Genomic DNA, 18,885 nt, shown 5'->3' with positions numbered 1-18,885 from the left:
ATGAGTATATATGTGGGGCACGAGACCCTCATGTAATAAGTATCCACTCAAACAAAACAATAGGCTCTTGTTTTGTATGGATAAACAAGAAAAATCCCTTGTTTTGTTTTAGCTGACCCAAACAATCAAAAACAAACTAAATAATTGTTTTGTCTGTGCAATGCCCTGCCCCCCTGTGTCCCGTGTGCCGGACGCCGACGACGTCGCGGCTACATACATGTCTATCGGCACCCTGGGTCTGCGATTATTGAAAAGTCTACTAGAGCCGTTTCGGCTTATTGCAAGGATTACTTAGCGAAGGAGACTGCATCCAAAAGATATAGATTGATAGGGGATAGGTAAAGCAGCTTTTGGAGAATTACATGCACATATATAATCGTGGCTGCTGCACCCACGACGCCGACGACATGCTCGTTTTCTTTTCTCACCTCCCACCTCGACTAACCTTTCCATTTTCTCCATTTCAGCTCTCCACACGTTTCATCTTAGAGATGCTTTGCAATCGCTAGTACTGCAGAGAATGCCGCACATGAGTGCATGTATGATTTCACAGAGGCTCAGAGATGTAGCAGCTAAACGAAAGAACGTCGGTTAGATTCCAACGCCTCGATTAGGTATCTATGACAATGTGGCATTAATAGTGATGACACCGAAGAATGGCGAAATAGTCGCCTCAACTGAACTCCTGACCGAGTATTAGCAGCAGTATCAAAGGTCGAGTGAGTGTTTACCTATTATACCTACCTATACTCGAACACTTCTAATAATCATTCTGGAGCAACTTTTCCATATATATTTGAGTGTACTTGGTCATTATCGGGTTCTTCTCTCGTGTCCCCTATTCGCTTCGTCACACACACCTAGATAACAAGGCACCTACTTAAGCCCTTCTTCTCAGAGCCCAGATTACAACGACCACGTATCGTTGACGTTATTTGTTTCCTTTTTTTAAGAAGTGCTTGCAGGACGGACAGCCGTCTCGTCAAATAGGAGTTTTTCGTAGACATACTCTTCACCCCAAGATCTCCGAGAATGTCACTCGCTAAAATATAACTGGCCTTCTTTCTGTCGGCTGCAGGTTCTTATGTTTACTTGCATTCACAAAACGCCCCGAAGGGCTTGACGGAGTTTTCTTTTCAAGCTGGTGGCGGCGGGATGTTTGGAGACTTCGTCTATTCCTGCAACACTCGGAATAAAATGACGCTACCTATCTACAAGACCTATTACTTCTCACTATAGTGATGGATCAACTGGCTTAATTATATTTATGTTCGCTTCTTCCTCCTCCATGCTCACCTCCTCATCAAACTCAAGACGAGATGATGAAGTTATGAGTGAATACGATCGCTTATACACAATATGACTTCTCCAACACCTTCTTCGGCCATCGAGGACGTGAAGCCATCCATTGAAAATGTCACGTAAGTATGCACTGTTAACGCTTAGGCAAATTTGAACAAGAAATCCATAACATAACGTCTTTCTAGGTTCGTGATCGTGCCAGGTTTACGAAGTAAGAATGTTTCAGAGTCATCATCTAGGCTCATCTTCTGGGAATCAGGAGGGGCGCTCAGACTACGATTTCCGGAACTTCGTTACATCCAATTCAACCCGGAATTCGATGGCGAAATCCTGCAAAACTTGACACCAGAATGGTTCAAACACAATGCCGAAAATCTAATAAAGCATATTTCCAATGAAAGACGATCTGTAAGTGTTAGGAATGTGATTATAAGACATCCGATGATCAAGGTTTACCTACTAACGTAATTGGTTAGGAGAGCAATCAGTTGGTCTTCGTGTGCGAGGACCTAGGCGGAATCATAGTGAAGAAGGTTCGTCATCTATGTAAACTCCTCACGATAGAGCTGACAAACGAGAAAGGCGCTTACCCTTGAAGGCAGCCATGCTGATTTGATTGGGAAGACATGCGCGTGTGTAAGTGCTCTAGATCCCCTTTCCCCTTCAGCTCATAGCAATAAACCCAGAAAATTAATCAAGCCGAAGATATTTTTCGGGGTTCCTCACCAAGCTCCTGCACTCAATTCATGGACCGAAGCGTTGGCGGGAATTATGTCAGTCTGGGGAGGTCCAAATCAAAAGCAGTGGATTCCTACGCCCCAATTTCTGGCATTTCTGGGAAATACATCGTTTCAGTTCAATCAAGTTGCCCTTTGGTTGAGTGTCATCACCGTCTATCAGCTTCCCGAGAACGGTGATGCCCCGGCACCAGTACGTGCATCAATCCACCCAACCTATTACAAGGAACTGACCTAATGGGCAAAGTCGATCAAGCAAGGATGTGCCACACTTGATTTATCGCACGAGGTTCGAATAGGGCGTGAAATCTGCTTAGAAAACCTAGTGCGATTTACTGGCGTCAACGATAAGGATGTGGTCAACATCGTTGATGCCTTGACTAAAGCAGTGGATGGTAAGCAAAAAAAACCCAAGAACCAATCATATGTTGGTAAATGAACTGAACCACGGTACCTACAGTATCACCTGAATGCCGCCAGTACATAAAGAATCTATCTCGTCTGAGTCCTTTCATCCGGCACCCCCAGCACGATGGTCTGGATTGGATCATGGACATGATTCCAACTTTTGACGGCAAAAGTACCTCGGCCACTGTTCTTCATGGGGATCGTGGAATTGGCAAAAGCGTCCTGTCCTATCACCTCTACAAATCCCTCCTCCAAAGTCGTCAGTCATCCGATATCGTTGTGTACTTTTCTTTCGATGTCCTAGATCGTCGTCGACGGTCGATCATGTCAATGCTAAGCAAGATAATCCATCAAATACTTGCGGTAGATCCCAAGTCATTCTCAAGCACTATTCAGTCGCCGCAGGCGAACGATTCAGGATTGGAGGAACGCAACATGTGGGCATTGCTCCGTTCGATTGTCCAGAAGTCGAAAAGTGAGAATATTACACTCATCGTCGATTCCGTACAGGAAAGCGATGCAAGTGACTTGGAAGCAGTTTGGGGGAACCTATCCAAACTAAAAGATGCCCGTAAAACGGGATTCCGGTTACTATGCACAACAGACATCGAGCCGTCAGCCGCCACACAGGAAAAAATACCTAGTGTCTCTATCAAAAACCAACGCCAATTCGAAAGTAGTTGGAAGGAATTTGTTGACCGTCGAACCAACGAGATCCTCTCAAAAAGCCCTATTAACTTGGAAGACTTTAAGGGCAAACTCTCGGAACGTCTCTTACAGCCGTACCAGTTCCTACGTCCAACCCTTATTGCCCATCACATGCGCCTTACCGATTCCCCATCAACTCCGAGCTGCATCAGAAATGATCTGGATAATATATCAAAGAGCGATTTGGAAGATACAATATCAGCTATAGTACAAAAATGTTCGTCTTGGATGAAACCCACAATTCGTTGGTTGTTGTTTGCCCGCCGGCCCCTCAGATCGTTGGAATTAGCTGTTGCCATTGCTCTTGAAAAATCATGTGCATCGTCACAGCAGCCGATAGTCGATGAAGATTTGATTCCCCAAGATATTGCAGGAGACCTGAAGCGGCAACTGGGACCACTCATTGATGTTGAAGATGGAGAGATCCGTATCTCTCATCCGTACACTAGACCTATTCTTGAAAAACGGGTTTATCCAGAAAAACAGGGCTCAAAATCGGACCACATAGCCTTGACAGGACTTTGCTTGAAGTATCTGCGTCGATGCCTCGAGTATAAGAGCAAGAAAGGCACAACTCCCGTGGACGATATCAACTTCGAATTCTTCGAATATGTAGTCGAGAACTGGCATGTTCACTACAGGGACCCAGTCAATGATGGTGATAAGGAACTCAAGCTCCTTGTCGATTCGCTCCTCAATACTGGAGCGTACCTCTCACTGCTTTGCCCACTGGACTTCACAGTTCCTTCGAGCAACGATGGTGCTCTGTATCTTTCAGTCCGGCTTGGCCTCCTTGATATTGTTGAAGAAAAGCTTACAGGTTCTGATGCCAACAAGTCCGTCCTCTTTCGCATCGCCTGCCAATACCATCACGTGGAAATTGTGAAATGCTTCATTGAAGGTATGGACGACAACGCATGTATCAAAGAGCTACATCAAGCAATGAATACGGCTGACTCGAGCCTTTGCAACGTTCTGCTTGATAAATTATTAAAAGAACTACAACCCAACGACGATAAACTCGAACCCACTTTTATTGCTGCGTGCAAAATAGGTCATGAAGCCATTGCCAATAGACTCGTCAAATCCGGCATAGTTATCAAGAATATTTCTACGCTATTACTCAATGAGGTATTCGACCGGGGCCATGTACGCATCGTTGAGCTGTTGCTCAAAGAAAGGGTTGTTACAGACGCGCCCGACGCCTATATTCAGAACCTATTAGAACAAAGCAAGCAACGAGGATACGGGAGTATCGTTGAGTTGCTTAGTTCCATTGTCGAAGATAGAAGGAGATGGGGGCGCGTGATAACCCATTTGGAAGAAACTAAGACCTTGATGTTGAACAGATTTGAAGAGGTACAGAAAATAGCAAAAGGAGAATTGCGGTCCGTAGATCAAGATAACTAAGAGAGAACGGGTAGTTGTGGTTGTATGGGACAGTTATCCTAATACCTGAAGCGTACCAGCCAATGAGGCTATCGCGAGATTTCCCTAGGGGCGTAAGGCGCGGTGAGTCCTGAGTTGATTCTATCTCGTATCTAGCAAACCTAACAATATACCTTTGATGTCGTGTTCGACCTGCTCTTGTGGCCCAAGGTAGTATCTTAAAATACGTGACACAATAGCTGCCATGCCGCGGTCGACGGTAATGGACTTCACAAACAGCAATCACATAGCAATTTCAATAGGTACCTTTGCTTTGCTTTCAATTCAAATCACCATCCATAAAACTTCATAACAAGTCTTAGACTCGCTAATCGATATATCGTATTCTAGCTAGGCAATTAATTACCTACCTACAACAAACGCTGAATAAATCTCTGGGTACGCAGACGTAAACTACCTACCTACCTACCGCATCCAGCAGCAGCAGCATCAATAGGTATCTTACTCTTCCTCAGGGTACGAAAACGTACGCGGGCTCACGTAATAATCATCACCCTCACCCAAAAAAGCCCAGCCATGCTCCCTACGAATCTGCGCCTCCTCCTCGGCGGTAAAGTCATTCTCGATCCCAAAATACTCGCGCATCTGCTCCGTCGTCATGCCCCTGATCTTCTCGGCGACGATCTTGGCCGCGCACTTCAGCAGCAGCGGGATGTCGAGGAAGTTGGCGGCGGTCAGGAGCTCGAAGAGCTGCGCCTGGCTGAGCGGCGCCAGCAGCGCGGCCTCGTAGGCGGGGACTTCGAAGGGAGGGGGGGAGACTTGGATCAGCGGGGGTGCGACGTTGGGCGTGGGCTCGAATGATGCTTCTGAGTCAAAGCCCCAATCGAACTCGGAATCGGTGTCTAAATAAGAATCTGTCTCGGCATCGTAGCTGTCCTCATCGCTGTCGTCGCTATCTTCGCTGTCGGAGCTTGCGGCCTTGGATGCGGCCTGCTTCTCGTCCTCTTCTTGTTTCTTCTTCAGCGCTAGCTCCTGTTCTTCCTTCTCTCGCATCTCTCGCTCTTTCACCTCCTGCTCTTCCTTCTCCTCGAGAACACGGTGTTCGCACCACTCGACGATCATCTTTAGGCTTTCACCGGAGGCCGCGGCGATGGGGACGGGGACGTTGGTCTCCTCCTCGGGGAGATCCTCCATCATGTCCTTGAGAATCGCGGACTGCTTGGCAGCCTCGTGGGTGATGATGACCTGAGTGCCGTCATGGGCGGCGAGCGTGAGAACGTTTAAGATACCCATTTTGGAAGAATACGATGTGTAAGAGTTAACTTTTTCTAACAACCAGTTTAACATCAAGTAGAACTTAGTAAGTTATCCTTGGTTATGAAAAAATGTGGTGTGTGTATCAAAAGCAATAAATTCGAGAAGACATAAAGTCTTATGTATTCAAATATTTTACAGTCATCGTAAGAAGAAAAGGGATATGATTTCTGAACAATGTCCTTATAACAAACAATTTCCTTCACTTAATGTAGTTTCCATTGTAATAAGAGTTATTACAAGAGCATTGTTCTTGGCCAAGACTAGTGACCTAAGCTTTGTGATTTCAGATGAATCTATCAAAAAAGGACTCGGGGTTCGTTACAGGTCTTGTTGTTACATTAAACAAAGCATCATGTGTAATATGCAACTCCCGTGGAATATATAGTAATGATATTGAATAAAAAAGCTTCTGGCTAAGTAAATATGACTACTATGTTGAATAGGTAGTCTATCAATTGTAACATTACGTAAAATCTCCCGTTCCAACTAGGATAAATGACCACATCCGAGCTCTTAGAACCGTAAGTGTCATCAAAATCTGTTTCAATCTTTAGGAATTAAAAATCAACGACCCCCAGCAACAATAACCATGACGGCAGTTTCAAAGACACGGCAAAGCGACCATGAGTTATCCTGTTTAGTATGATGGCCTCTTAGATAGCCTTTCGTGCGAGCCATCTTCGTAAACTCTCTCGGCTGGTGTCTAGTGCTGGGTTAAAAGAATAAACAAGGTAAAATATAAGCACAAAGGAGACGAAGAGTAACCAGTATTTTTTTAGTGGTTACCCGGACCAGCTTGGTTCTTAGACATACAGGACATACCAGTCTTGTATTCAGGGGCAATGCAAATGGAGAGACAAGATGAAGGTGACTTACAGTGTCCACCTCATGGGTACCGTTGAAGATACAATCTCTACGAACACACTTCCCACCATACCTACAATGATGGCCCCAAAAGCAGTCGACATCCCGACAAGCACCCCCCCTTGCACATAGCTTGCTCCTGGCCTTTCTCCTCAGCACGATCTGCTCGCCGAGGCTTAGACGCTCCCCGTGGTAGTAAGGGCATTGGGTTATATCGCATGTAGCGTTTAAATGCCATCGGTTGCAAGGCCCCCTTTTCTTCATGATCATCTCTTCTCTTGCGGTACGCATTTGAAGGCGGTACTCGGCGTCAGAGTCACAGAACGGGATCTCTTCGTCGATACGCTGACCCGAGAAATTGATTACGCAGTATTTTGGTGGAGGTGTGGTTGATCTTGCTGAATTATCTTGGGTACTTGTAAATTTCCTAGATTCTTTAATAGTCGGAGGCGGAGTGTCCCAAGTAGAGGGGATTCTGGATAGAGTTATAGGAGTAGTGTTAGAGGCAATGCTGGAAGTAATGCCAGAAGCCATGCTAGAAGAAATGCCAGAGGTAATGCCGGAAGGGTTCATTGGCGTTTTTGGTCTTGTTGGCGACAACATAACAGGAGGCGTAGACGGCGGTCCATCTGGAAGGGGTTCAGACCGAAACACATCGCCGAATCTAACTCTGCGAAGCCGAAGCTCCTGGAAGTCGCGCGGTGCAGGGGTAGTTTCGAGCAGTGAAAGTTTAGTAGAGATTGAGGTCTCGAGCTGATAGGGTCTCAGTTCCACTATGTAGCCTCTGTCGTGGCAAGGTCCGAAGATAATATGCTTGCATTGTAAGTTATGGACCATGAGGCGTAACGTCTCCCGGACTTTAAAATCGGCCTGCTCCTTTCCCCAGCCAACATCGATAATTGAAAATAGTCCTTGGGCGCGGCTGAAGCCGCGAGTGAAAGCGGGGAGGTCATTTAAAGTCCTTACGAACCCAATCTTTTCAAGCTTCCTAGAAAGACCCTCAAGATTGAGGGTAATCTGGACAATGATATTCCAAAGGTCCACATTAACATTGGGATAAATATCTTTAAGATGTTGTTTAATATCGAGGCGTAACTGTTGGGCAGCTATGGCGCCGCCTTCAGCTCCTTTTATAATCCAGTCTTCGCGAAAACAGGCACCATCGCCGTCGATGATTGCAAAAACAAATGAATTAACTTCCTATCCAACGTGAGCATTGGTTGGTCACGTGATATCTTGGAATCTACATTAGAAAATATTGGAAAAGTTACCGTTCTATGTTGTATATCAGTAAGTCTTTTAATTGCATCATTAGCTTGTTGCTGGTAAAGACTGCGTGTCTGCGCCTCGTTTTCATGTTCTCTGCATTTGGATTGGAAGCGCTGTTCAAGGTCCTGATAATTATTGATTAATTCTTTTAACATATCCTCTCTCTCCTTGTCGAGTTGATGGAAACTCTCGAGGCGGGCTAAATAGTTGGTGCCATCGTTCGATCCACTTCCACTCATTTTAAAAATAGGTTAAAGTGATTAAATTGCTAGGATAGTCGGTTTTTAAAAATATGTCGGTAGATCTTCTAATTCAGAATATATGATATAAATATATTTATATATGTTTAAATTCAAACTGGTTGATATAATATATATTTTTCAATATCGTATCGGTTTTAGTTGTGATGGGAAACAAGTTAGAAACTGGATTCCCCTCAGTCAATGTGGAGTTTTGAATTATAATTGCTTAGTAAGTTAGACTTAGTCATCTGACAGCAGAAGCGCGGAATTCCAAGTAAAGCCGACAGACCTATAGAGTGGATACCCATAAACCCTGAGACCCTGGTCGGTCTTCAGTATCGTACTCGCTAAAAAGCAATTGCTGGTGGCTTGCTGCTCTTCTATAGAACTTCGAGTCCGGAAATTTTATACTTTTCCCTCTAGCACTTACTTACCCAGAAGAATCAATGAATCGTTTTCGTACTCGTCTTGGGCATTGCACGTGAAAATTTCCCTGTTGTGCGCTCTAGAAACCGGGAAGGGCACTGGGATTAATTAGGCGTATGCAGTGACCGTAGATCCGGGCACCATGGATGCTAGATATATCGCTAAACCTCGCTGAATTCTAGAACTTTGTGCGCCCCAAGGGGAAACTCCCATTCGTGGGGTTATAAATGCCCAGGCACGCCGTTAAGGGGTCTTAGCACTCCTCATGTAGAGATAAGCTCCCCTACTAGTTATAAAGTTGTGTAGCTATGAGCAAACTCGGCATACTACCTAGGACCCCTAGAATTGCGATAGCCTCCCGCCGGGCAAATAATTGCGTGGCACACTACAAGAAAGGGGCGCTAGAAGGGGTGTTTAGCTTACCCGCTGTGAGGCGCGCTACTGTAAGACTTTCGACCGCGTGATAGAAGCTTATGCGGGGACAAGAGTTGACGATGTGCTGTGCGACGCGAATAATTGGTGCGGTAAACAACACCGACGATAGAAACCTCCGTCTTCATTTCCACACAACCCCGTTTTAGTCGGACGTATACCGACCGAACGTCACGTTATTGTATTGTCATCTCCAATTCTACACACCCCACATCCCCTCAACCCAGACAATAGCTTTCTTTTTGCTTTTCCGTTGCACGGCTGAGGTCCCTATGGGTAACCCTGATTTAGAAATTATCCCGATCTAGACAGAGCTACAGGTCGGTGGCCGTATTAGATCACGATCTACTTTTGGTGTAGCGACTTGGTTGAACAAGGGGTCTCCGTTCTCCGGATGAAGGTCGCCGTCCGACATCGTCTTCGGTAAGCCACGCTTGGTGGAAAAAAAGTATGGGATTCGATAAAAAAATATGGGGGGAAACAAAGGCGAAGCTGCCAGGAAATAAAAACAATTAGTAGCCCCCCTCTTTTAAGGTTGCCCCCCCATTCTAGGAGCTTAAAACTCTCCTCGAACTTCGTAGCTGGAAGAGGACCTTCATTCATATCCCTTTTCCTATAATTTCATCTATTTACTATCAGAATGAGCTCTACCGAAACGATCGTAAAGCCTACAAAGGCGAACATCGGAGTCTTCACGAACCCCGCTCACAAGCTATGGATTGAAGAAACCGGACCGACGGTAGAGGACGTACAGAAGGGAGAAAGCCTGAAACCCGGCGAAGTCACTGTTGCTATCAAGAGCACCGGAATATGTGGGTGAGTAACCTCTGATAGGCCTTTAATAAATGGGGAGACCAACTCGCTAACTTTCCATGTAGCTCTGACGTTCACTTCTGGCATGCAGGCTGCATCGGACCTATGATCGTAGAGGGAGATCACATCTTAGGACATGAGTCGGCAGGGCAAGTCATCGCCGTACACCCGTCCGTGACACACCTGAAGGTTGGAGACCGAGTCGCGATAGAGCCAAACATCATCTGCAACGCATGCGAGCCCTGCCTGACTGGTCGATACAATGGCTGCGAGAAGGTCGAGTTCCTATCAACCCCACCCGTCCCAGGTCTGTTGAGGAGATACGTGAATCATCTGGCTATCTGGTGCCACAAGATTGGAGACATGTCATACGAGAACGGAGCTCTATTAGAGCCCCTGAGTGTTGCTCTGGCGGGCATTCAAAGATGCGGGGTCAAGCTTGGTGATCCGGTACTTGTCTGTGGTGCTGGGCCGATTGGATTGATCACATTACTTTGCTGCAAGGCCGCCGGTGCTTGTCCCTTGGTAGTTACCGACATCGACGAAGGAAGACTCAAATTCGCCAAGGAGCTCGTCCCGTCAGTCATAACACACAAGGTAGAGCGGCTGAGCGCTGAAGAGTCAGCGAAGAAGATAGTGGAATCCTTCGGCGGCATCGAACCAGCGATTGCTTTGGAGTGTACCGGGGTTGAGAGCAGCGTGGCGGCTGCTGTCTGGGCTCTCAAGTTCGGAGGCAAGGTATTCGTGATCGGCGTTGGAAAGAACGAGATCAACTTCCCATTCATGCGAGCCAGTACGCGAGAAATTGACGTACAATTCCAATACCGATACAGCAACACATGGCCTCGAGCTATTCGATTAGTCGAGAATGGCGTGGTAGACCTTACGAAGCTTGTCACTCATCGATTCAAGCTTGAAGATGCCCTCGAAGCCTTCAACACGGCAGCGGATCCTAAGACTGGAGCCATTAAAGTTCAGATTAAGGGCGAAGACTAAATCAAGAAACACATGTTGAATTGTAATTAACAAAGAAGGCCATAATGAGGCTAAGGATATATTAGCATTAAAGGCAAGACGGGTTTAGAGTAGGTATATAGTGCTCTTGGAGCATATTCTCTGAGTCTAGTAATAGAAACCAAAGCATAACAAAGGCCGTTCAACTCCAAGTCAATGAAGGGTGCAAGGTACATAAAAATGATGAAAATGATGAAAGTGAACTGGAAGCATTGGAATAGAATGTTAATAGGTAACTCAGGAACCGTTAACCTTTATAATTATTGTGGGGATGCACACATTTATCTGGGCTCCGATTGGTCAATCGTTCCAAAGTTAGTTTTCAGGGCAGTCAGGGTTGAACCTTGAGGTCCAAGCTCGGATCGGGTTTTTCCGCCGTCGACATTTTTGAACAGCCGATAACTTTTGAGTGTTTTTTCCTTAGCCGTGAGAAGAAAATAGTTGATAGCGCACCTTCAAATTCGACGACGACCCTCGCGACTTTTTTCTCCCTCTCCTCCGTTCATTTTTCTCCCGTCAATCGACGTTCCCGCTGTATTTTTTTCTGCTTCTTTTTTTATTTTCCTTCCCTCCTCCGCCAAATACCCCCAGGTCACAATGTCGTCCGGTCTCGCACGTCCAATGCTTCGGCAATCGGGAGCTTGGAGTCGCATGGCGGCCCGAAGGTTCGAATCGACCTCGACACAGAAGGCGACCGAGACAGCAAAGGAGTCGGCGGCAAAAGCTTCTAAGCTCGCTTCCGAGTACGCGTCAAAGGCACAGCAGGGTCTTTCGAGGGTCGCTTCATCGGCTGGACCGGCTATCGCAGCCGCGACCAAGGGACTGTCAAAGTCGTTGGGTAGCGTTGGTGGACGTACGGGAAAATTGGTTACCCTCGTCGAGAGTACGTGAATACACATATTCGATCCGATTACATCATGGATTGGATTACCTAGGCGAGGTACATGGGCTTTTATGTTAGGGCAACGGTTGATATTTTTGATTTTGCAGAGCAAACCCCCACAGTCGTCTACTACTCGAAGGTCGTATCAGAGCTCGCCAAGATCATCTTCCAAGGCCAGAAGATGTCACCGCCGTGAGTTACGACCAACGACATATCTACGAAATACAGGATATGGTTCTAATAGGATATGCGCAGATCTCTCGTTACGGTCCAGAGCTACTGGCAGAACGTGTTGAAGTCCGTGCAAAACCCGAGCGCCCTACTCGAGACGGCCAACAAGTTCGCACAGTCGCCCGCAGCCCTCATGCAGCAAGCGAGAAACATCAGCAAAACCCAGCTCGCGGTCGGTGGTGTGCTGTTCGCCGAATGCCTCGGATTCTTTACTGTCGGCGAGATGATCGGCCGCTTCAAGCTTGTCGGGTACCACGGTGACACTCACGCCGCCCACCACTAAGGGTAGCTAGTAACAGCAACTACGGCAGCCACGGCAGCTCTCGAGGGAAGGAAAATTTTAAAAGATACCTCTTGTATTACGCATGAACGGGGGAACGTTATAGACAGGCGGAATTGATTCAACGTGTTCTTGCATTCGAGGGTAAAGCATAGTGGGTAATACGATGGGACGAAAAGGTTCCGAAGTTCGGAACTCTCTTAAACCTAGACGACCCGATGATGACGTGCCAATATCCCGCTAGAGGGGAGATGGGGGTATTTCTTGGCTGTCTCTATTATTGATCGGCGGCGGCAAGCGTGGAAAAATGTGAAGGGGAGATCGCCGGAGTGTGTGTTTTCCTCACCGTGTATTATTCACCCCCCTCGAAAAGGGTATGCCCAACCCTCGCAAGCCCCTTTTTGAGTACTCCAATGCCGTCGACCATCATTCCTTTTCCCTTTGTCCATGTGTCATCCTGTGTACTATAACTACGAACTTGCATCGAGAGGGGTTTCAGCAGCAGTCGACGAATAAAGTAATTGCCCACCATCATCACTTTGCTGTTGTGTTGTGCGTGTTGGTTTCTTTCCTTTTGCTTATCTCGGTGACATTTTCTTCGTCGAAATTGCCTCGGGGGAGGCAGAGGGATGGCGTTGTTTGTTATGACATGACGTCTGGAAGGGTGTTGGTTCTACGCTTTTATTTATTTGCACTTTTGTCCTTTTTTTTGCCGCAACGTCATGTCACGCATGAGCTACCGCCTACCTACCTAGGTCGGCACAAGTGCAGGCGCAAGATATGACCCGATCGAGTTTCCATGTATCGTATCGGGAACAAGTGGCGTGCGTTCGCTTTTTGACGTGCGTTATGCGTTGTGCGAGCGAGATATCCTACTCGAACCAACAGGGTGGTGGGAAGGGACCCGGTTTTGGTTGGTCGGACGGTCTGGCCCCAAGCAGCTCAGGTGACTGTTTACGGGAAGTGGCTAAGGGGCACAGCAGGCTATTGGAGTGGGAGGAGAGGAGGGGCGGGAGGTGCCGTAGGGAGGTGTCATTATGTAGATCGAGCCTCAGATTTCCCTCCGGCGGGCTCCTCTTGTGACGGCGGAGTGATATCCGCGGGCGAGGGAGACTGGGCTTCCCCGGGTTATAGCTATACTACCTAGCTATAACTGCTGGCCGCGGCCGCTCGTGGCATTTTACGATGGATATTGGGCTCGGCAGATTTCGATACATACATATACATATACTTTGCGTCATATGCGTGTAGCGTATGCGAGTATATTATAGTTCTGATGTGATATATATGCCGCTTACTCGTTAGTAGGATCTAGCCGGCCAGGAAGTTGGGCGTACGGAAAATCGGGCGGCACTGTTACTCACTCGTTCTTAGATTAATCGAATTCGAATCGGGGAGGTCCCGGAGGCCATTTTCGGTGTTGTTAGTCGAAATACGATATTGCCGAGCACCCATCGTGTAATACCTAACAGGAGAAAAGGGTGGTGGTCGATGGTAGCCTCTTCGTCGCCGCTCTGCCGGGAGTTCGATTATCGTGTAACAACGTCATGGACAACGATAGCGCCTAGAGCCTCCTTGTGATTGTCGAGTTGACACGTAGGTATCGCGTTGGGAATCGTAACAAGTATTGCCGGCTCGAGAAGAGTCAAAAAGGAAAGGGGGTTGGAGCCGGCGGCCGTCCCGCCTCCTTTTACCCCGTTCGCTCGCCCTACTTCGTTCCACACGCCTAAACATCGTGAGAGGCGGCATCATCGAATGCGACCCGGCACCAACTGCATAAGGGCCAACGCGACACGTTTCTAGTTAGGAAAACGGAGGTTTGGGGGCAGGAAAGCAATTATATGATTTCATGTGATGTGCGGTGATATAGAAGGAACCAACTGCATGAGAGGGAAGATCTGCTGACCTCCTTTAGGAATGGAACGTGGTAGCAGTAAGGAAGTAGGAAGCATTTAATACGCTACTGCATATAATACATATCTATGCACGAGTTCAGGTAGCAGCGCGAAGCGGTCGTAGCACAAAGCATGGACGGTCTTCATGGCGGCCGCTACATATAGCAGATGTAGGTAATAACTGGCTTACTGCCCATACCACCAGCCAGTTACGTATCCGCAAAGCCTCCCGAGACTCCACTGTCAAGAATTATTATCGGATAGCACGAAGAGCTAGACACATCGGGCCGGTCGAACGATAGGGAGAAGCGATTCGCCCGCCGCTCGACGTAGCGTGCGTGATTCCTACGTAGATTGGGTAGCAGTCGTCTCTACCCGTCCGCTCGAGAGCGCCATCACTGTCACCACGAGCTAGTCGCTAAGGGGCTGGTAAATTATGATCGAGAGGAACGGGCGCCATAAAATGGCCCTATCTCCCCCCTTTATATAAGAAAAAGCCAGCCAGCCAGGGGAACCCACCAAAGGAATCCTTGGAAGGGACGAGACAAGTCAGAGCGGATCGGATCGGTCCTCCCGTCGACGACTTTCGGGTACCTCGAGAAAGTTGTCGTCGAAGAATAGCCGGGCCGCTCAGACGTGCGTCATTCGCATGTGCATGGACGTGTAATAAAGCGTGGCGCATATATATATACCCGGGCGACTGGTTTTAAAGCGACGAGCCTAGCTCTGGTTGGAGAAGGTAACGTTGAAGATTAGGCGCGTTGAGTTGCATTAGAAGCTGAAGAACATTTCTAGAGTAAAATTGCAGGAACACTGATAGAATGACCATACTCCAAAATAAGTCCCGTACATATTCGTTAGATATATAAATCGGGTATATCTTTTTAATAATTAGTAACCTATCTTCCCACCTAGGTAGGTTGATGTACTCGGTGGTTGGACTGAGGTATACGATGTTGGCCTCAATTACCAATTAATCGACTTATATTTATTGAAACATGTACCTAATATGGAATTGTTAGCTATAACAAACGCAATAAAGCTCTAAGACAAACACGTTGGTTGGACGAGGCTCGCTGCTCACCAATTTGATGTGGCCAACTAGCCAACGCCCGAGCACACAATATGTACTAATGCACGAGACGTCTGAGGCCAGCTCAGTGACGGTCGGAGTATCGATAAAAGTAGTAATGCTGTTATTTACAATAGAAGTAAAATGTATTTACTGCAACGGGGTTGCGACAACAGACAACAAATAACACAGGCCTCGAGACCAGGCCGTCAGGGAGGCCGCCCTGCGGGTCAACTTTTTCCAAAACCGCACACCCAAAGCCAAAGCCAGACAACACGACACCGAAATAACACCCGCCGAAATGTATAATGCACACAATCAAGGGAAAGTAATGCAATCCATAACCCGGAGCGCCGTTTCGTCTAAGGCGGAGGAAAGCAGTGCAACTGTTCACTGCCCAATGCACCCTTTATGCTTGGTGCCAAGCCAGTACCGCCAATGAATACATCTCCCCATCTCAAGGTTCAACTTCTCCTGCGCCAAACAGAAAACGACCGACCAATACACCTTGATAGAAATCATTTCCCGGGCGGCGCATAACATGATCATGATCGGAAATCGGAATCGCTGCAAGTCGAGATGAAAGGCATTGACTCAACAACGTTGAGAAGGCCCAAGTGTAGGTTAGTCTATGCCATTCGTTGTCGGGAATAGGCGAAATGCATCGTGAAAAAAAAAGTAGTGTACATCCAATTACGTCCCACACTAATCTGCGACGTGCGCGCGCAGACGTATTACCTCCAGATCAGCCTAGCTAGCCAATGCCGGAGAAAAAAAAAGGTGTGCTCAGCCCCCTGAGAATGGCACCCAGAACTCGCTCCTGATGCAGGAGTATGTCGAATAGGCAGTGGTGGTCAAAAGAGAACGGCCTTGGAATGTTGAGGAAACGACCAACGAGGCAGATCGTACAATATGGGCGACCTGCAGGGACAATGTACCATTTAATACAAGCCTGATTTCATACATGAGAATCAAGATAGTTGGTCAATGGTGCATTTCAACCTTGCGGAAGTTGTCGTTTGAGATTTGGGGGCTGTAAGAAGCTCGGGTAACGTCCCTAAAGCCGCATGTACTTAATTGTACATCAGAGCGAGCTCGTTAGTAGCTTCTTGATCCACTTGAAAAAGGCGGGAGAGCCTGCATAGAGGAAGTGATAGGTCTTTTCTGCAAGCGCCATAGACGTCCAAGGTGGGCTGTAGCCTCGGAGATCATATAACGGGAGCTTGGTTCTGGTGGCGTGTAGGTAGATACCGGTCCAATGGTTGCGTTGCAGGGGACCGAAGAATTGCTCACGCTCGTTGGCCGGGGATAGATGGCCTTCGTGCTGTCCAAATGTACCTGCTCCCTGTATGAGTTTTTGTCAACACGGGTAGCGGCAGGAAGACTTACATGGTGCAGTAAGATCTCATTCCACGGGAGCACATTTCCTTCCGCACTTTACCTACTAGATTCGAAACTTGTTCCGGATCGTAGCCGTTCATTCTGGTTAAAGGAGCTATTGATAGGGCGTGTAGTCCTTGTGTAATACCGAGGTTAAACCATTTGCCCATCTCCCGTTCATGCTCATCTGGGGGCCAAGAATTGAACGGAACCCGCTTGCTAACTTGCTTAACGTCAACGTAGCCAAGACGTTCCAACAACCCAACAGTATGAGGGTTCACCGTTATAGGCCGTCCAGCTCTCTCCATCGCTACGGTTAGTTCATGTGCCCAAATTTTGAGGTGAGAATCTTCGGGCAATTCTCCGTCCTCGCACTTGGGCGTGAAATCGATCTCTACATGTTCAAGCACTCCCGTCTCGGGCTTGAGATATCTACCAGTCACGGTCAGCGGTCAGCGGTCAGCGATCACGTGGGCTCGTGACCAAATAGAGGTCATGGTCCGTACCTCAGTGCCTGGCTGTACAAAGATACCCAATTTTCTATAGAGCCAGCAAGCATTTTCATGTGGATAAGATCGAAAGAAGACTCTTCAACACCGGACCAAGGTTCCTCGATATCGCACCGTTGGAACTCGACGCCAGGCGGAATCCTGTACTTAGGTAATTAGTATAAATAGGGGGCCACGATAGGGATTAGCGCACCTAAGAGGTTGTATCAAGGAAAGGTCCCAGCCAAGGATATTAGCTCGTCCTTGATGGCGACTACGAAAAGATAGGTTAGGTTAGCCAACGGTCTATGCGCTAACTTGATGCCGTATGAGCGACTCACTCAGCCATATCGATCACCCAAATACCAGTTCCGCATCCAAGGTCGAGAATTCGGGGTTGGTGAGGTAGTGGTCGCTGACAAAGGCCTCCGTAGCTAGCGTTGTCTTCCCGTCGCGCCACTAGAAAGAACTTGTGAAATATATCCATTCTATCCATTTCTCCCTAAACGCCAGTTTTAGTCGGAGTTCGGTTTGGACAAGATTCGGCCTAACTAGTTCCATACCTCATCCATGGGGAACATGTATTTGCCCCTTCGAAACGTATCATAAGATCGGCCATTTTCCGTATACCACCATTCCTCTGGTTTTACTCTATTTTCGACTCGTGGCGCGAGGGAGTTAGGCGGTATCGGTGCACTAATAGAAATAAAGGCATTTGTTAGCATAGCCGAAAGCTTTAGGCAGAAGCTTGGAAGCTCGGAGACCTTTTGACGTACCCGTTCTGGCCAGAACCTGAGCCTGAAATTGGACCGTACATCGAACCGTTGCCATTGTAAGCCATGGCGGAAACGGTGTGGCCCAATCGGGGCGGGAGCACGCGCGCGACAGGGCGCAACCCTAGGGAATCCGTGGTGAAGGTGTTGTGAGGTTAGATGGGAACGATGCTAAATGTTGCGAAAAGGGTGACAACGTCGAGTCGGCGATGCGCTAAGTTGTGACCTTGTAGATTGTATAGGCGTAGATAGCTTTGGGGCGGTTGGACCAGCTACTCCTGGCTCTAGACCAGGATGTTGAAAGCGCAAAGGTTTTAAAGGGGGGAGGGAAGAGAAAAGAATGACGAAGGGGTAAATGCACAAGCAAAAAGTAATAGGGGAATAATATTCAAAGAGAAAAGAATCCAAAAAGGTTAAAAGACAAAAAAGTCAACGAGGGACCAAACTTAGAACAAAGGTACGCGTGTTGAAGAAATCGCGGACTAGAAGATGATATGTGACGACGAGCGGGTAGTGGGGGCTTGTGAGTTTCAATCGAACGAGGTACAACATAAAATTATTTTAGTGCCAACCCTAGCTTAAGTACCATCCAGTATAGCCTAAGTACCAGAGATTCCTAAGCAGCGCGGTAATGTCGTAGTGTATGATGTATAGGTGTATGGGTAATGTAAATCCGTAATTTCTCGGGCACGCAACTTAGAAGACGCGGACGCAACATCAAGAAGCATTAACACATGACATGAAATAGATGAGGAGGAGAAGCAGGAGGAGGAGGAAGAAGTGGTAGTAGACATAGGAGACTTTTTAAAGTTGAGATGGAAATTTCTAATGGACAGGGGGTCCTTTAGAGCTAGAAGTCCTGGGAAAAACGACGTTGGAACATTGTTTTCTGAAGTTATAGGTAATATGCATTTAAATATGCATGTAGGGTGCATCAACTCTCACTGGTTAACCCTCTCTAA

At 47.4% G+C, this 18,885-nt stretch overlaps 6 protein-coding genes across 6 annotated transcripts; 2 read left to right on the top strand and 4 right to left on the bottom strand.

The window, feature by feature from the left end:
- Positions 1-2,411: 2,411 nt before the first annotated feature.
- F4807DRAFT_445891 (uncharacterized protein) lies at positions 2,412-4,735 on the top strand (the record flags this gene model as incomplete). Its single annotated transcript, XM_047999767.1, has 1 exon — positions 2,412-4,735. A coding segment is annotated over exon 1 (1,973 nt), but the record flags the coding sequence as incomplete, so codon positions are not given.
- A 243-nt stretch (positions 4,736-4,978) lies between these two features.
- F4807DRAFT_471777 (Skp1 family, dimerization domain-containing protein) lies at positions 4,979-5,837 on the bottom strand (the record flags this gene model as incomplete). Its single annotated transcript, XM_048002958.1, has 1 exon — positions 4,979-5,837. One exon carries the CDS (start codon positions 5,835-5,837, stop codon positions 5,046-5,048), a length of 792 nt encoding a protein of 263 aa, XP_047849354.1. The 3' UTR covers positions 4,979-5,045.
- Positions 5,838-6,234: 397 nt separating this feature from the next.
- F4807DRAFT_445888 (uncharacterized protein) lies at positions 6,235-8,402 on the bottom strand. The gene is made up of 3 exons (XM_047999766.1): positions 7,997-8,402; positions 6,738-7,925; positions 6,235-6,564 (listed from the first exon to the last, which is right to left on the bottom strand). The coding sequence occupies exons 1-3, from the start codon at positions 8,231-8,233 to the stop codon at positions 6,499-6,501; spliced, it is 1,491 nt and encodes a 496-aa protein (XP_047849353.1). The 5' UTR covers positions 8,234-8,402; the 3' UTR covers positions 6,235-6,498.
- Positions 8,403-9,734: 1,332 nt separating this feature from the next.
- F4807DRAFT_454419 (GroES-like protein) lies at positions 9,735-12,318 on the top strand (the record flags this gene model as incomplete). Its single annotated transcript, XM_048000575.1, has 5 exons — positions 9,735-9,910; positions 9,973-10,879; positions 11,513-11,804; positions 11,912-11,996; positions 12,060-12,318. 5 exons carry the CDS (start codon positions 9,735-9,737, stop codon positions 12,316-12,318), a joined length of 1,719 nt encoding a protein of 572 aa, XP_047849352.1.
- A 4,091-nt stretch (positions 12,319-16,409) lies between these two features.
- F4807DRAFT_319515 (methyltransferase LaeA) lies at positions 16,410-17,696 on the bottom strand. Its single transcript, XM_047995140.1, has 5 exons — positions 17,492-17,696; positions 17,365-17,424; positions 17,169-17,312; positions 16,672-17,094; positions 16,410-16,620 (listed from the first exon to the last, which is right to left on the bottom strand). The coding sequence occupies exons 1-5, from the start codon at positions 17,644-17,646 to the stop codon at positions 16,572-16,574; spliced, it is 831 nt and encodes a 276-aa protein (XP_047849351.1). The 5' UTR covers positions 17,647-17,696; the 3' UTR covers positions 16,410-16,571.
- Positions 17,657-17,922, bottom strand: F4807DRAFT_319572 (uncharacterized protein). Its single transcript, XM_047995141.1, has one exon. It carries the CDS (start codon positions 17,873-17,875, stop codon positions 17,702-17,704), a length of 174 nt encoding a protein of 57 aa, XP_047849350.1. The 5' UTR covers positions 17,876-17,922; the 3' UTR covers positions 17,657-17,701.
- Between the last annotated feature and the right edge of the window lie 963 nt (positions 17,923-18,885).

This window comes from Annulohypoxylon truncatum (assembly GCF_022578515.1).
Source record: "Annulohypoxylon truncatum strain CBS 140777 unplaced genomic scaffold F4807scaffold_51, whole genome shotgun sequence".
Lineage (NCBI taxonomy): Eukaryota > Fungi > Ascomycota > Sordariomycetes > Xylariales > Hypoxylaceae > Annulohypoxylon > Annulohypoxylon truncatum.
Note: the sequence above shows the minus strand (reverse complement) of the source record. Positions and strands in the feature narration are given on the sequence as shown.

What these genes read in the sequence shown, in the direction of transcription:
- F4807DRAFT_445888 (XM_047999766.1), bottom strand. Translation starts at nt 8,233, where the DNA reads ATGAGTGGAAGTGGATCGAACGATGGCACCAACTATTTAGCCCGCCTC. An exon ending in CTGATATACAACATAGAACG is followed by an intron (nt 7,926 to 7,996) that starts GTAACTTTTCCA and finishes CACGTTGGATAG; the next exon opens with GAAGTTAATTCATTTGTTTT. An exon ending in GTACCCATGAGGTGGACACT is followed by an intron (nt 6,565 to 6,737) that starts GTAAGTCACCTT and finishes ACCCAGCACTAG; the next exon opens with ACACCAGCCGAGAGAGTTTA.
- F4807DRAFT_319515 (XM_047995140.1), bottom strand. Translation starts at nt 17,646, where the DNA reads ATGGATAGAATGGATATATTTCACAAGTTCTTTCTAGTGGCGCGACGG. An exon ending in TTGTACAGCCAGGCACTGAG is followed by an intron (nt 17,095 to 17,168) that starts GTACGGACCATG and finishes CGTGACTGGTAG; the next exon opens with ATATCTCAAGCCCGAGACGG. An exon ending in ATGAGATCTTACTGCACCAT is followed by an intron (nt 16,621 to 16,671) that starts GTAAGTCTTCCT and finishes TACAGGGAGCAG; the next exon opens with GTACATTTGGACAGCACGAA.
- F4807DRAFT_319572 (XM_047995141.1), bottom strand. Translation starts at nt 17,875, where the DNA reads ATGCTAACAAATGCCTTTATTTCTATTAGTGCACCGATACCGCCTAAC.